Source organism: Portunus trituberculatus, chromosome 42, assembly GCF_017591435.1.
Source record: "Portunus trituberculatus isolate SZX2019 chromosome 42, ASM1759143v1, whole genome shotgun sequence".
Lineage (NCBI taxonomy): Eukaryota > Metazoa > Arthropoda > Malacostraca > Decapoda > Portunidae > Portunus > Portunus trituberculatus.
The window spans coordinates 26,012,955-26,026,879 of NC_059296.1; the positions used below are offsets into that span (position 1 = coordinate 26,012,955).

At 38.7% G+C, this 13,925-nt stretch overlaps 1 protein-coding gene across 4 annotated transcripts in view; it reads right to left on the reverse strand.

Moving 5' to 3' along the window:
* Positions 1-13,925, reverse strand: part of LOC123517553 (tyrosine-protein kinase TXK-like) — a 384,887-nt gene that overhangs the window by 4,587 nt on the left and 366,375 nt on the right. For all 4 annotated transcript variants that reach the window (XM_045277766.1, XM_045277768.1, XM_045277767.1 and 1 more), the window contains 9 exons: positions 11,046-11,114; positions 10,662-10,729; positions 9,799-9,858; positions 9,297-9,428; positions 8,536-8,738; positions 8,025-8,193; positions 7,184-7,349; positions 1,942-2,060; positions 1,201-1,453 (listed from right to left, as the gene is read on the reverse strand). In XM_045277766.1, the coding sequence (XP_045133701.1) occupies positions 1,201-1,453; positions 1,942-2,060; positions 7,184-7,349; positions 8,025-8,193; positions 8,536-8,738; positions 9,297-9,428; positions 9,799-9,858; positions 10,662-10,729; positions 11,046-11,114 (1,239 nt within the window). The remainder of the gene's footprint in view (positions 1-1,200; positions 1,454-1,941; positions 2,061-7,183; positions 7,350-8,024; positions 8,194-8,535; positions 8,739-9,296; positions 9,429-9,798; positions 9,859-10,661; positions 10,730-11,045; positions 11,115-13,925) is intronic.

The window sequence follows — 13,925 nt, forward strand, 5'->3', positions numbered from 1 at the left end:
CTTTTGAATACACTAGCAGCCGCAAATACTAAGGCCTGCCTCAGGAGAAATCCTGGGACACCTATAGAATCAAGATCAAGATCAAGATTAAGCCTCTCGTGGACAACACGCACCACTCACTCCCATAACAGCGTCAGCAGCAGCTCGTCTTCACTCGCTCAACTTCCCACCAAAACTCCTTGCAATGTGGCCTAGCATTCCTAAGAAGACCAGGAAGTCTCTTACTCTCGAAGTGAAGCTGGATATTATTCACAGACACGAGAGGCGAGAAAACTATAGCATTGCTGGCCACCATCTTGACTCCATCTACTGTCTCTACTATTTTCAAGTCAGCAGACTATTAAGAAGGCTGGTGAGACTGTATCTTCCTTGCAAGCTAAAGAACCACCTGAACTCATGACTCTACAATGGATAAAATGGAAAGCCTTGTGGAAATGTGGTACATAAGTTTTGTATGCGGTACAATGATGCGCCCTTTGTTTACATTCCACAGGTTGCCGGTTAGTGTCTTTCCCGTTTCACTCTCCCTCCCTTCATAAATTTAAGATCATCAACATTATAAAGCTACATACATACATACATTAGTGTACATTATAATGACTTAAATAAAACTTAACTGCCTAAATGTTAAATTTCATAATTTTTACTTTCATTAAACCTTTCACCATACTATGATGCACTCTCGCTTTGCTTACTCTCAGTGGAAGTTCAAGTCAGGGGTTAAACTTGTTATAATCGGTTCGCTTAATGAAGTTTCGCTTAACGAAGTGTTTTTTAGGAACGTAACCCCTTCATTAAACGGGTGTTGCCTGTATCTTACTACTATGTGATCTTTGTTGTTTTAGGTCTCAATATTATTACTGGTGTTATTTTAGGTCTTGCATTATTACAGCTGTAATTCTTCCAACACAGTAATAATCAAAAGGCATGAGTAAGATGCACCATACTTGTGCAATGTGTTTCACTTTTCTCTCAATCTTTACTTATGAAACATGAAACTTACTCCCCAATGCAAGACCATTATGATGTAGCATCAGTGGCCAATGGTGGCTTGTGTACCCTTTCATTATTACTGCAGATGTCATATTAATGATAAATGTCTTATCCCAATGAAATTATATAATCCTTTTTAAATGCAGTAATTATGTACTATTTTTTCTTTTTTCTCTTTATACTCCACTCAATAAAAAAAATACTTACACTATAAACTTCATCTGGGCAGTATCTTGGCTGCTCAAGAACACGTCCACTCTGCACCATCTCGACCACTTCAGGGTTTCTCATTCTTCCATATGGCATCTTCCCACAGGTGTATACTTCCCACATCAATACTCCAAATGCCCATACATCAGACTTTGAGGAAAATCTCATAAAGTTGAGCACCTCAGGAGCAGCCCATTTTATTGGGAACTTTGCACCGCCTGAGCTGTTATACTCATCGTCAACAACATACCTAAGGGAATAACATGGGTTTGTAGATTTCAAGACGGTATTCATGAAGTCCATGACAAGGTAAAAAATTTTGGTTAATTTCATACATTGTAAAAGTAGACAAAAATGATGTTTTGAAAATATGACTTGACTCAATTGATTCAGTCTCATAAAACTATGTAAAGATAAAAATATATTAAATATAATAATAATAATATTAATAACAATAATAATCATGCAAAATACCACAATTAATTAGTCAAAAAAAGAATATGTTTATGGTTTTAGTTATAAGCATATAACAAAGTAACTGATACATAGTGGTATTTTGTCTCTTAATTCTGATTTGCACTTTAAATCTTTGAATCTCGGAGCATAGGTGGAAATGTTGATTCTTCTATTTTTTCTTCTACCTATTAAAACTATCCTTGTATGATAGTATATGAAGTGGAATTTAGGCTCTCCAGGTGTGTATTCAATGTAACTGTGATAATAATTGTATCTACTTACCGTGCTAATCCAAAGTCTCCCACTTTGATTTCAGAATTAGCTCCTACCAGACAATTTCTTGCTGCTAAATCACGGTGAATGAATTTCTTCTTTTCTAAATACTCCATACCATTACACACCTGCAGAAAAAAAAAATAAGAGGGGTTGGTGATGGGAGACAAGGAGGATGTGACATGCAGTAATAAAGTAGGCAATAGAGAGGAAGAACTCTTGCAGTCTGTTAGAGATGCTTACTGTACTTTAGCAAACTCCCTAAGATGGTTACCATCAGTAATGCTAGATAGACCATTAGCAGACATGTTCTGACCCACAGGTGGATGTTATTGAGATTTACTGTGATAACATCAGGTTATTGGCCATGTAATTTTTTTCCGTTATTGATTAATTGGTGTTGCTGTTCTGAACTGATCCAAACAAGCAATAATTAATTTTTTGATTCTGGAACATTAGATTCATGAACAGCAAGCTGAAATTTAATACTTTCAAAGGCACTTTAGTAAAGATTTTTAAAGATTTGTGTAAGTTTCCTAAGATAGGTAAATCCCCATCTTTATTTCTTATGTTTTACTTATCAATTTTTTATTTCAAAATACCAAGCTTGTTATCATTAGTTATTAGAATTTGGTTTTATTAATTTATCGGTTAGTGGGCGATGAATTAATTGCCAGTTATTCGTTACTGGTTATTGAAGTTAACGTTAGCGTTATTGATTTATTGGTTACTGTGATAATTATTTTTGTTATCGCACCCAGCTATGTTCACATGACTATCAGGCCTCAAAGTCTTAAGAGTCCCACTAAATCCACCCTTACTCTACTGAGCTTTCCTGATGGATGTGGCATTTGGTGATTCTCTGCAAGTCTTAAGGCATGTCCACACTATCGAGCATGCCCGCGCGGGCAAAAAGTGATACCAGATCCTGATCTACTACACACAAGCTGGGGGTGAGTGGCAGGCACGAAAGTGATGTCAGAAGCGAGAAAACGACAGCCAAACATGAACGGGCAGCTGCCTGTGAGTGAGTTTAGATGAAACGGCACAAACTGTCTCCACCCGTAGGTGGTGCGAAGCACTAAAGGTTTCCTTAGAGCTACTATAGTAATTGGTCTCATGTTAAAGTGTTGTGTGCATGTCATCATGTCTGGTCGTCCTTCTACAAGCATAAATGAATCTGCAAACACTTAGTGGTCGAGGCAAGATACCACATGGTTAATTGACATGTACCATCAACAAACAGCCTTGTCTTTGGGAACTGTTTACATCCATTATCATGTACTGGAAGAAATTATGTTCATGATCGTCGTGGAGTTCACGATATATAGTCACATGGCTTCTAAGCTCTCCTCTTCACAACCATTCTTTCCGCTACAGACACTTCTAAGCTCTGGCTTTTTTTTTTCTTCTTTTTCATACACACTGCAAGAAATATACCACACAAGGCTACTTTCTTCTCCACGGTGTTGGACTTGTTGATACAAGTCTCACACCTCACTTAGAGGAACTGAGCCACGAAACTGCAAGTGATATCAGTTTACAACTTTGCCCCCCAGCCATTTGCTCATTGAATGAGTAGAGATTGTGGGTAACACTGTTTGTTACCAGATACCTGCCTGTGGCATTTCCACTAATGACATCATTAGCCTCATTCTCACTGTCCATTGTGATCTGGTATCAGTGTTTGCTGGGAGGGCATACCTGATAGTGTGGATGTGCCTTTAGAATGCTCCAGATGCCCGCTTGCTGAAAAATCAGGAGATTTAGCCCAGAAATGGTCTGACATGGAGATGAAACTTCTGTATTCTCCTCACTAGTCCCAGAAAAAAAGGTATGGGTAAGGGGCCTTTTCATTTTATTCAGTGTAGATTTTACCTTATATCAATCACACATCTTTGCCAGATTGCCTTCATATCAAAGTATCGGGATGTTTGGGGTTCCCAACAAAACTGGGATGGAATCGAGACAAAAGCCTGATCAGTTCTTGAATTTCCACCCAAGAGTATGATTCACATGTAGGGGGCATGCTCTGCTCATACCACTCATTTAGACAAGGTGGAATAAAAACTCCTTGTCTTTCAACTCCTCTCTAAATGATTGTCTTCAGTCTCTTTCTCAGTATTGCAATATTGAACCTCCAGCTATCTTTTACTGTTATTTTCATGCGAACTGCTCTTTTGCTAACTGCGTGCCTTCTTTTCTCCTGTGTCCTCACTGCACAAGACTTCTTTCTCTCATTCATTTTCTCTTCATCTCGATAATGCAATAGTTAACCAGTATTCCCAATCATTCATCCCTTTCTCTAGTAAACTCTAGAACTCCCTGTATCCTTATGTTCTATGACTGAACTCTCTGAAGGTTGGTTTCAAGACATTTGTTCTGTATTTTTTTTATTACTGCTTTTGATATGTTCAGGGGACCAGCACCTCATTGGTCCTTTTTTTTTTTTTTTTCATTGCTATTATGTTGTTGCCCTAGGCAAGTAAAAAGAAAACCTTTTGAATTTTATAATTGTATTGGTGAAAAAAAATAATATAGAAAAGATGTAAGCCCTCCTCCTACCAGACAGACTATTGGCCTACAGATAGGATGCAGAAATCTGAGGGCATACATTCTGAACTACTGAATTTCACTCATAGCTGGGACTGGATGGCCATTGACTTGACAGTGAGTTCCTCTGTCCTCTGCACATGATCTTGGTTTTGATTGACGGTCAGAGTTAATTATTAAGCACACCTTTCTCAGTGGGGAAAGAAAGCAGTTGAACCATGTAGCTGGTTGTACTAGTGGGAGGGGTTCCTTATTCACACACATTAGATTTTCAAAATATTTTTTTTACCTCTTCCCCAGTTAACATCTTTCCATTTAAATCCTTTACCTTATAATCAGTATATCTCATCCTTAGTTTTCTTCCACTGAAGCTTTACATGTTAAAGTTGTTTATAAAGGCATATAAGCCTGGTAACGAACTGTAAGAAGTAGAAAAGGAAAGCTTCTGGAATTAGATTAATGAGTGTTTGTATGAATGTAGTAAATATAGTATTAGTTTTAAGTTATAAGTTTGTGTTTTACTCTGGAACCACTATAGAAAGATTGTTAGAAGTTCCAAAAAGGAATAACGGATGTACAGTATGTCTGATCATAATCTAGTGGAGGAAAAAATTATAGTAGTAAAAGGCATTATTAAAGAGTTTAGTAATATATATATATATATATATATATATATATATATATATATATATATATATATATATATATATATATATATATAATGTGAAAAGCACTGGCCAAGGGCAACAAGTGACTATTATTTCCCCCAGTGAAGTGTTCGTTCTATGTACAATCAAGCATTAATAAAAAACAGGATTAGTGTCTTGAAAGGTAGAAATACAGAAGCAGGCAAGGAGTTCCAGAGTTTACCAGAGAAAGGGATGAATGATTGAGAACACTATTGGAAGTTCAATAAAGAGTTAGACAGAATAGGGATGCAGTTAGGCTATGGGAGGAGGGAAGACGTGCAGTTAGAAAGTTGATAAAGCTTTTGATTCCACCCTAAAAGAAGGACATTTTGAAAGAGATGAGTGATTAGGAGTGGCATGGTGAGTGGGATGCAGTTCAGAACTGTTGATATAGAGAGAGGTAGGCAGCTGTCTAGTGCTGTGGTGTGGTAGAAACAATGTGTAAAGTATGAGTTTGAGAGGTTACTTGGGAGGGAGAGGAGAACTGAATGGAGGTGGAAGGAAACAAGAATGGTTGTAGGTGTTCATGGGCTTTCATAAGGGGTGTGGCTGCAGAGGATGGATGAACTAGCGTACAAAATGAAATGCCACTGTATTGGTTCACAAAAGAAGGGGGCATTAGCAAAGCGAATAAATCTGATCGAGAGATAACACAATTGAGAGATGAATGGATGATGAGTGAAGAAGCACAAAGAGAAATCATGTTCCAGTCAAACAAGGCATTATCTGCTAAGGTTTGACCAGAGGGAACGGAAAGGCAATAAGTGGAAAAGATGGTGATTCTGAGAGGACTTATAAAGCTACAGGGAAAATTATGAAAGAGATGAGGAATAAATTAAAAGGAAGAGAATAAGTTATTGGAGCAGGTTAGTTTCATATGATATGAATTAATGGAGATCAGCTATGAATATATGAAAAGAAATTAATCTTGAATGTCCCATTCCTCTTGCATTTTGCCTAATGAATTGAACCAGGCTAGCATGCAAGAGAAGGAATGAGTTTGCTACAGTACAGCAGTGGTGTGCACATCAACTCTGTTATTGCACCCAAATACTGAAATTACTGATTGTCAAGCAGTACAGTTTGGTGAGAAGTGGTTCTTACTTTTTTTTTTTTTACACAGAGGCCTACAATATGTGTGAGGAAATGCTTGGGAAAACATCTAGACTAATTGTTTGTTTTAGAGATCATAGCTTGGTGTAAAGAGAAACTGGTGATAAGCAATAATTGATGAATTGATTGCCTGACAACCAATAAATCCAAAATTCCAATACTGGTAATAATAGCAGTGATATTTTCTAGTACTAAAGTAAAAAATTAATTAATCTAAACCTTGATATTTATCCATTTTGTACTGTGATTTTATCTGTTTTCCTCACTAAGATAAAATTTTTATCCTGTCTCTTCATTAATGAAGAGTAGTCTTCAGTAAAATAACTATACTATTAATACTATTTTTGGAATTAAACTAAAATTATTAATTATACCTAGTTTGTAACCAAAAGTATCAGTGATCAATAATGTGAGAAAAAAACATTATCAAATAACTGACAACTCTATATCATTACAGTGATAAATCATGATAATGCCCACTTATGATGGAGATCTATATGTATAATCCTAACTGACATCACTTGCAAGGAAGATAGCCAAGACAAAATACACACACACACACATGTGCCTGGTCTCAGGCCTATCCGAAGATCGAAAATAACGAGCTCTGAGCTCTGCCGAGTCTTGGTAGAGACTGCAGTAGATCAAACAGTGAAACTCACACACACACACACACACACACACACACACACACACACACACACACACACACACACACACACACACACACACACACACACCTTATCTCAAAATTTACTCAAAATCCATCCAAGTTTCATAACCAGAGGACTGACTCCCCAGGATCAGTTATTCAGCAGGTAGATAAAGGATGAATAATTGATATGAATGAAGCACTGATCACATTACAGTAAAAATAATTAAATAATTCAACAAACCTGTGAACACATGTCTAAGACAACAGTGTTATTCAACAAGGTTCTTTCATTGTCACGGAGGTAATTCAGCAAAGAACCATGGCACAAGTATTCTGTGACGATGTAAATGGGACGACGCTTGCTACAGACTCCATACAGCTGGACCAAGTTTTGATGCCTCAGTTGTCTGAAAAGAGAGGCATTTTAATCATAAGATAGGCCATGTCTCACTAAAAAGCCATACTAGTACTTGCTACAAAAATACTGGAATCTAAACTTAACTTTTTAACCTCCTCTTGAAAGTCAAGGTTCATTCATACTTATTTGTATATGAATTAATTGCTGTCAGTTGGCAGTAGTACCTCATCAGTTATGAGCATCTAGATAAGTCTCTCCATAACTTTTTAACCTCCTCTTGAAAGTCAAGGTTCATTCATACTTATTTGTATATGAATTAATTGCTGTCAGTTGGCAGTAGTACCTCATCAGTTATGAGCATCTAGATAAGTCTCTCCAGAATTATGGTATGTCTTCTGGGTCTACCTTAAGTCAACAAACATCTATCTTGCGTTGCAGTGGCATAAAATTACTTTTTTTTTTTTTTTGCATTTCAGGAGTATCTTTCCTTTTTTATGCAAGATTGGTATTCACTGAATCTATTAGTTCTTCTGTACAGAAAAAAAATGGGCACTTTTGAATTTGTGCCATTGCATAAATTAAGCTCACCAAGTTAGAATTTATTCAAGTCTTGCAAGAACATATACATGAATTTTATATTGCTGCACTTGTGTGTACACTGTTCTTTTTAATTCTTATCATATGACGATACTAAAAAAGTACCACAAAACTTAAAGCCACTTACCTCATTACTTTAGCTTCCTCAATGAACTCATCCTCACTCATAGTTCCTTCTTTCATCATCTTGACAGCAACATGCAATGATCCGAGCTTACCATGCCGCACCACACCAAACTGACCAGAGCCTAACTCTTCCATCAGATTTAACTGATTGGGATCAACTTCCCATTTGTCTGGAAGAAGTATGAGATGAGATTCAGGAAAACATGCCCACTAGTCAAGTTTGTTTAGAAGTTAGGCAATCATAATGAAATACATATATGTATGTACTACTGATCTATATTTAACATGGGAAAATCTTAGAGCATGTAATACACATAAGGAAAAGGCCATTAATAGATGTGGCTAGATATTTTTCATGACATTATTCAAAGTTCATAAAATTTGGGAAAGCCAAGATTTCAGCATTTGTGTATAGCTAATAAGGGTGATGAAAATTACCAAAATGATCTCAGCTAAGAACCAGTAATGTATTACCAGGTCTTACAAGGTTAAATCAAAGTAATAAGACATACCATGTCCCAGTCCTGCTGTTGTTGGTGCCTCTCTTCCTTGTGAAATTGGCCTGAGTCTTGTACACAAGCCAGCAGGGTTGAGCTGGTGTCTATAAATTAATTCAGGGATGGTTGGGCATTTGATATGGTGTGAAAGATAGTAGTGTCCTTCCTGGTCCTTCTTTATGTGGTAGTGTTTCACTTGTGGCCGAGATCTGGGGAGGCTGTGGGACAAAGTGATGCTTGTACACAATACAGAAAAATAACAAAACTAATGATGGTAAATGATGGATAAACCAGTATGAAAGTAAAATAAAACATGTATATTAGAAATTACTTTCATCCTGCTAACATTCTTACATGCTTTATCAAGTTTATTGCAAATGACTCCACTGTTATCCTACTGATCTGTACAGCTAAATCACATTGAAATAGTCTCACATGAAAACCCATTAAGACTCAAGCAAGCAATAATAATGTTAATCAAATACCTAAAGAATTATGGTGATTGTTGACTGCAGCTTTCCATAGTCATAAGGTTATTTTTTATCCTGAAATATACTGCACTTTTTTTAGGCATTATTTTGCATTATTTGAGTTGATGTTCCTTCTGTTGTAGCTGACTTTCAGTGAAGTTTTCAGTGTCTTTCTTCTTTACTGTCAGTTGCTGGTGTACACAGTAGTTGTTCCAAGTCAAAATTACCCAGGACAGTACTGTTTATGCTATGAATAAATAGGACTGAAACTAAATGAAATTCCTCATCATCAATACTACAACTTACTGTTTTGAAAAGACAGAAAGCGTGTAGATTCCCGAGTTGGTTGTGGAGTTTCTGACAACAAAACCTCCTTCCCGTTCCTGCTTCATCAACAGCACTTCTGCTCGATGTCTGGTGGCATCGCCAAGATACCAACTGCAAAGTAAGAGTGCACCACAAGCTAAGTCTTTAATATCATTCACATTTAACATACCCTGCCATGTGCCAATCAGTACTGTGAAACATTGTTAGGAAGACGTTGAACAGGGATTTGTTTGATGAACATCAATCAGAGTAACCAATCCCAACAGTTGAATAAACCAGCTGTTGAATTATCTAAGTTTGTGGCAAGATAGGGGGCTTAGTATGGGCGACCTGTTGATGCCTTAGTTATTACTTTGTGAATGTTCCTTAGGCACTAAATGTAGGATAAATTTACTTGAATGTTGGGAGTCAGAGTGCTTATGGCTAGTATGCATAGTTTTAGGAACAAATGATGATACAATGAAAGTACAATTACACTTACTCGTACTGCTGAAGACTGCCCTGGTCCCTCACATAGTTACTTGGAGCAAAGCCTTCCTCTCTGTAAGACATGATCCAATGAATATGGAGTGCTATGCTCTTTACATTTGCACTATGCATTTTCACATACAGTATTATAGAATGAACTAAGTATGGATTTAGGATTATTACTTATGAAAGTAAAAATTTATTGCCAAGGTATGATTTGGTCTAATTTTTTTAATGTGCGTGCGTGCGTGTGTGTGTGTGTGTGTGTGTGTGTGTGTGTGTGTGTGTGTGTGTGTGTGTGTGTGTGTGTGTGTGTGTGTGTGTGTGTGTGTGTGTGTGTGTGTGAGAGATTCACTGTTTGATCTGTTGCAGTCTCTGACGAGACAGCCAGACGTTACCCTACGGAACGAGCTCAGAGCTCATTATTTCCGATCTTCGGATAGGCCTGAGACCAGGCACACACCACACACCGGGACAACAAGGTCACAACTCCTCGATTTACATCCCGTACCTACTCACTGCTAGGTGAACAGGGAGCTACACGTGAAAGGAGACACACCCAAATATCTGTGTGTGTGTGTGTGTGTGTGTGTGTGTGTGTAATTCACTGTTTGATCTGCTGCAGTCTCTGACGTGTGTGTGTGTGTGTTGAGTTAAAATATCATACATCTGTAACCGAGTTGTAATATTTACTATGAGAAACCCCAACACACACGTTATTAGATGTGCGAGTAGTTATGTAATCATCTGTAATTATGTATATATGCATGTCTACCATTTCTGATCCAATGTATTATTGTAGATACGATGTATATTTGAGATATTAAGCACAAATGTAAGCAAATCATGTGTGGAAAGCAAAACAACCCATCATACTTAGTCCTGATGTTCCTCATCTTCCACCAGTGTTCCTGTGTGTCATCCAACACTTCCAACTCGTCATGCTGAAAAAGAAAAATATCAGAATGTACACACACACACACACACACACACACACACACCATAATATTATTATTATAACACAATTTTATCTCTCGCGTAACAACTTGTCTGAATGCAGCAAAAAAAGTAATACGAGGTATATGTACTACTTTACTACTCCGTTCCCACCTGATCACCAACTTCAAACATGAGCTTCTTTTCGTAATGTGAATTTAGATGGGTGATTATTTTTCGTAAGACGAGTGGGAAGGAAAAAAGATCAATTGAGCATTCCATCCGAACTGTACATTAAGCCTGGTGCCGTAATCCTGGACTCACCTTCCGGAGTGACATATCCCCGGCTGTCGTGGCATCGTAGTCATACAGGGCCACCACCACCTTCCTGTGCTGTTGGGGAGAAAAAGGAAATGTGTCAGGGAAGGATGACCAAGAAACACTTATGTGTGGACATGAGGCATAAGAAGCGCACACACACGATTGGTAGCAATAGAGGATGCCATAGTATCTCTATAGACACCCCATAGATGGTATCTAAGCGCAGCAGCTTGTTTATGCATTCAAGCGTAGAACATGAACTTCCATGGAAGGACTGGCGTTTAACACGATGTTCACTTACCCAAGGCTTACCTTGTATACTGTACGTATAGAGAGAGAGAGAGAGAGAGAGAGAGAGAGAGAGAGAGAGAGAGAGAGAGAGAGAGAGCGCACAAGAAAATCGGCGTTTAAACCAATTCTGCAATAGTTTGAACTGTTAAACATATTTTGATCACACACACACACACACACACACACACACACACACACACACACACACACACACACTTTCAACTATATGATATACACAGATTAATAGCAACCATTGTTGCGTTATTAAAAAAAATATATATTTATGCTTAATAGAAATTCAATGAGAAAAATATTGGTACTTTTCATATTTTAACCATTTGACTGAAATGGTTCTCAGGAATGTTTCTTCTTTTTCATGGTGAATAACATTCATAGTTAAGAAATATTACCAGACTCAAAAGACTCTAGTGAAACTTGTACGAAGTAATGGAGACGAGACGAAGCCCCGAGACACTAGAGGACACTCGTGCTGACCTATTGTAGTCAAAACACACACACACACACACACACACACACACACACACACACGGTGTAACCCTTCAAAGTATGGAATGCATATAAACAGTACTATCACTACAACTACTGCTACTTCTACTATTACCTACAACCACCATCATCTACTACTGCCCATTATCTATATTACCACTTTTAACTGTTCTATTCTACATACTTCGGGAACCAGCTCCCTTTCCTCGTCACCACCAGCATTCCACACTTATCACCGTCTTCGTCTTTATAAAGACATCGCTAATTACATAATTATCTCGCACCATTCTTTGTCAACATCACTAACAAGAATTATCTCAAGAATCACCACTATTTATTTTCATTTGTGTTCTCTGCCTCCTCGCCGACTACCTAAGTGTACACTGTTATGGAGACCTAGGCATCAATAATTTTACTCTCCAGCTGCTTCTCACCGCCGCTTTACTCCTTTCCTTGTGCCCCACTTGCTTGTCCCACCGCCTCCTAATCTGCGGTACGGGAACCACGCGGGCGCGAAACAAGGGAAGGAAAAATAGAAACAAGGAAAGGAAAAATAGAAAGATTACGAAAATGTTCCTAATTAACTTGTTGCAAGATGACGTGGAGAGTGATAATTAGGAGGAAAGGGAGAAGAAACGATGATGATGGAGGAGGAATATTAGATGATAACGGTAAGGGGGAGATGAGGAGGAAGAAATGAAATGATAATGCATTAATAGTGGGGAAAAAGATAAAATGTTGAACAGGAGACGACAAAGGAAGACGGGAAAGATGATGATTAGTAAAAAGTGAAAGAAAGATATAAGTAAAAGGTGGAAGGAGGAGGAGGAGACGAGGATGAAGGGTATAGGATGAATATAAGAGAAGACATGACAACGTGAGGAGTTAGACGCCATACCTTCTCTCTAAATGCAGTCACCGCTTTCGTGGGTAGCAGACAAGGGCATAAAAGAGCGTAAGGCAGATAATTACACTGGTACAGCTAGTTTGAATAGAAGTACTGTACCACAATCTACAATCTAACCATACCGAGGCCACCACCACTCTCATGTACCGCCCTCCCCACTCCTCTCACCCCCGCCGCCCATAGGAACAGATCACTGAAGGACGAATGGACTGCTTGTGTAGCTGTGGGAAGGACTACTAAACGAGGAGAGAGCTTGAAGTGTGTGTGTGTGTGTGTGTGTGTGTGTGTGTAAATGCCATCCACGTGATCCTGCTTAAACTGCAAGGCTTCCCTACTTTCCTTCCACCAGTCAAGTCTCGGGCTCGGGTGATGGACGCCCTGCTGTACTATTGGTTTCCCTGCCCTGCCTTGAGAATGATTTCATCCACAGTTGCTTTGGCGGGTGTTTTTGTGTGACTTGGCTGGCAGCTACTACTTATTTATCTCCGCTTGGGTCCTCCTAGCCTTTCACTCTGGCCTCTGTAGCTACGAACGTACGCACGCACACACAAAAAAAAACTTAGGAACAATAGTAGTTATAACCTTGTGCATGTTGATGTTAATTCACAGATTAATGCAGGAAATAATACCAACACAATGTGAAGATAATGTGTGTGTGTGTGTGTGTGTGTCCACGGGGCCTCTTTCAGAAATGGACCAGAGTGAAGCAATGATATCGGTCGGTCGGTCGGTCGGTCGGTTGGTTACTTACTACTCATGACTTGCATTTTATGTCTTTCACTCACACCTTATCACCAGTCACCACCAGCTACCAACCACACCGCCCACCCAACACCCCCGAATTGCAACAAACGACGGGAGGCCACCAACCACCCCCTCATTTCTTCACCGCGACTCCCTAAAAGCGCCGCGTGAGAACAGGGGGTTGGTTGTTGCCTTTAGTTGAGAGACTCCAGTGCTTTTTTCCATCTTGACACCGAAGAGGTTAGGGAGGAAGGAGGGGGAATGTACATGAGAGAGGGAAAGGACGGGAGAAAGGAGAAATGGAAGAAAAACGTACAATGCAGGAAGAAAGGTCGGAGGGAAGTCAAGAAATACATAGTAGAAAGAAAGAGGATGAGAAAGAGGAAGGATTTGAAGGTTAATATAATTGGTAGATAGGAAACAAGAGGAGGAGG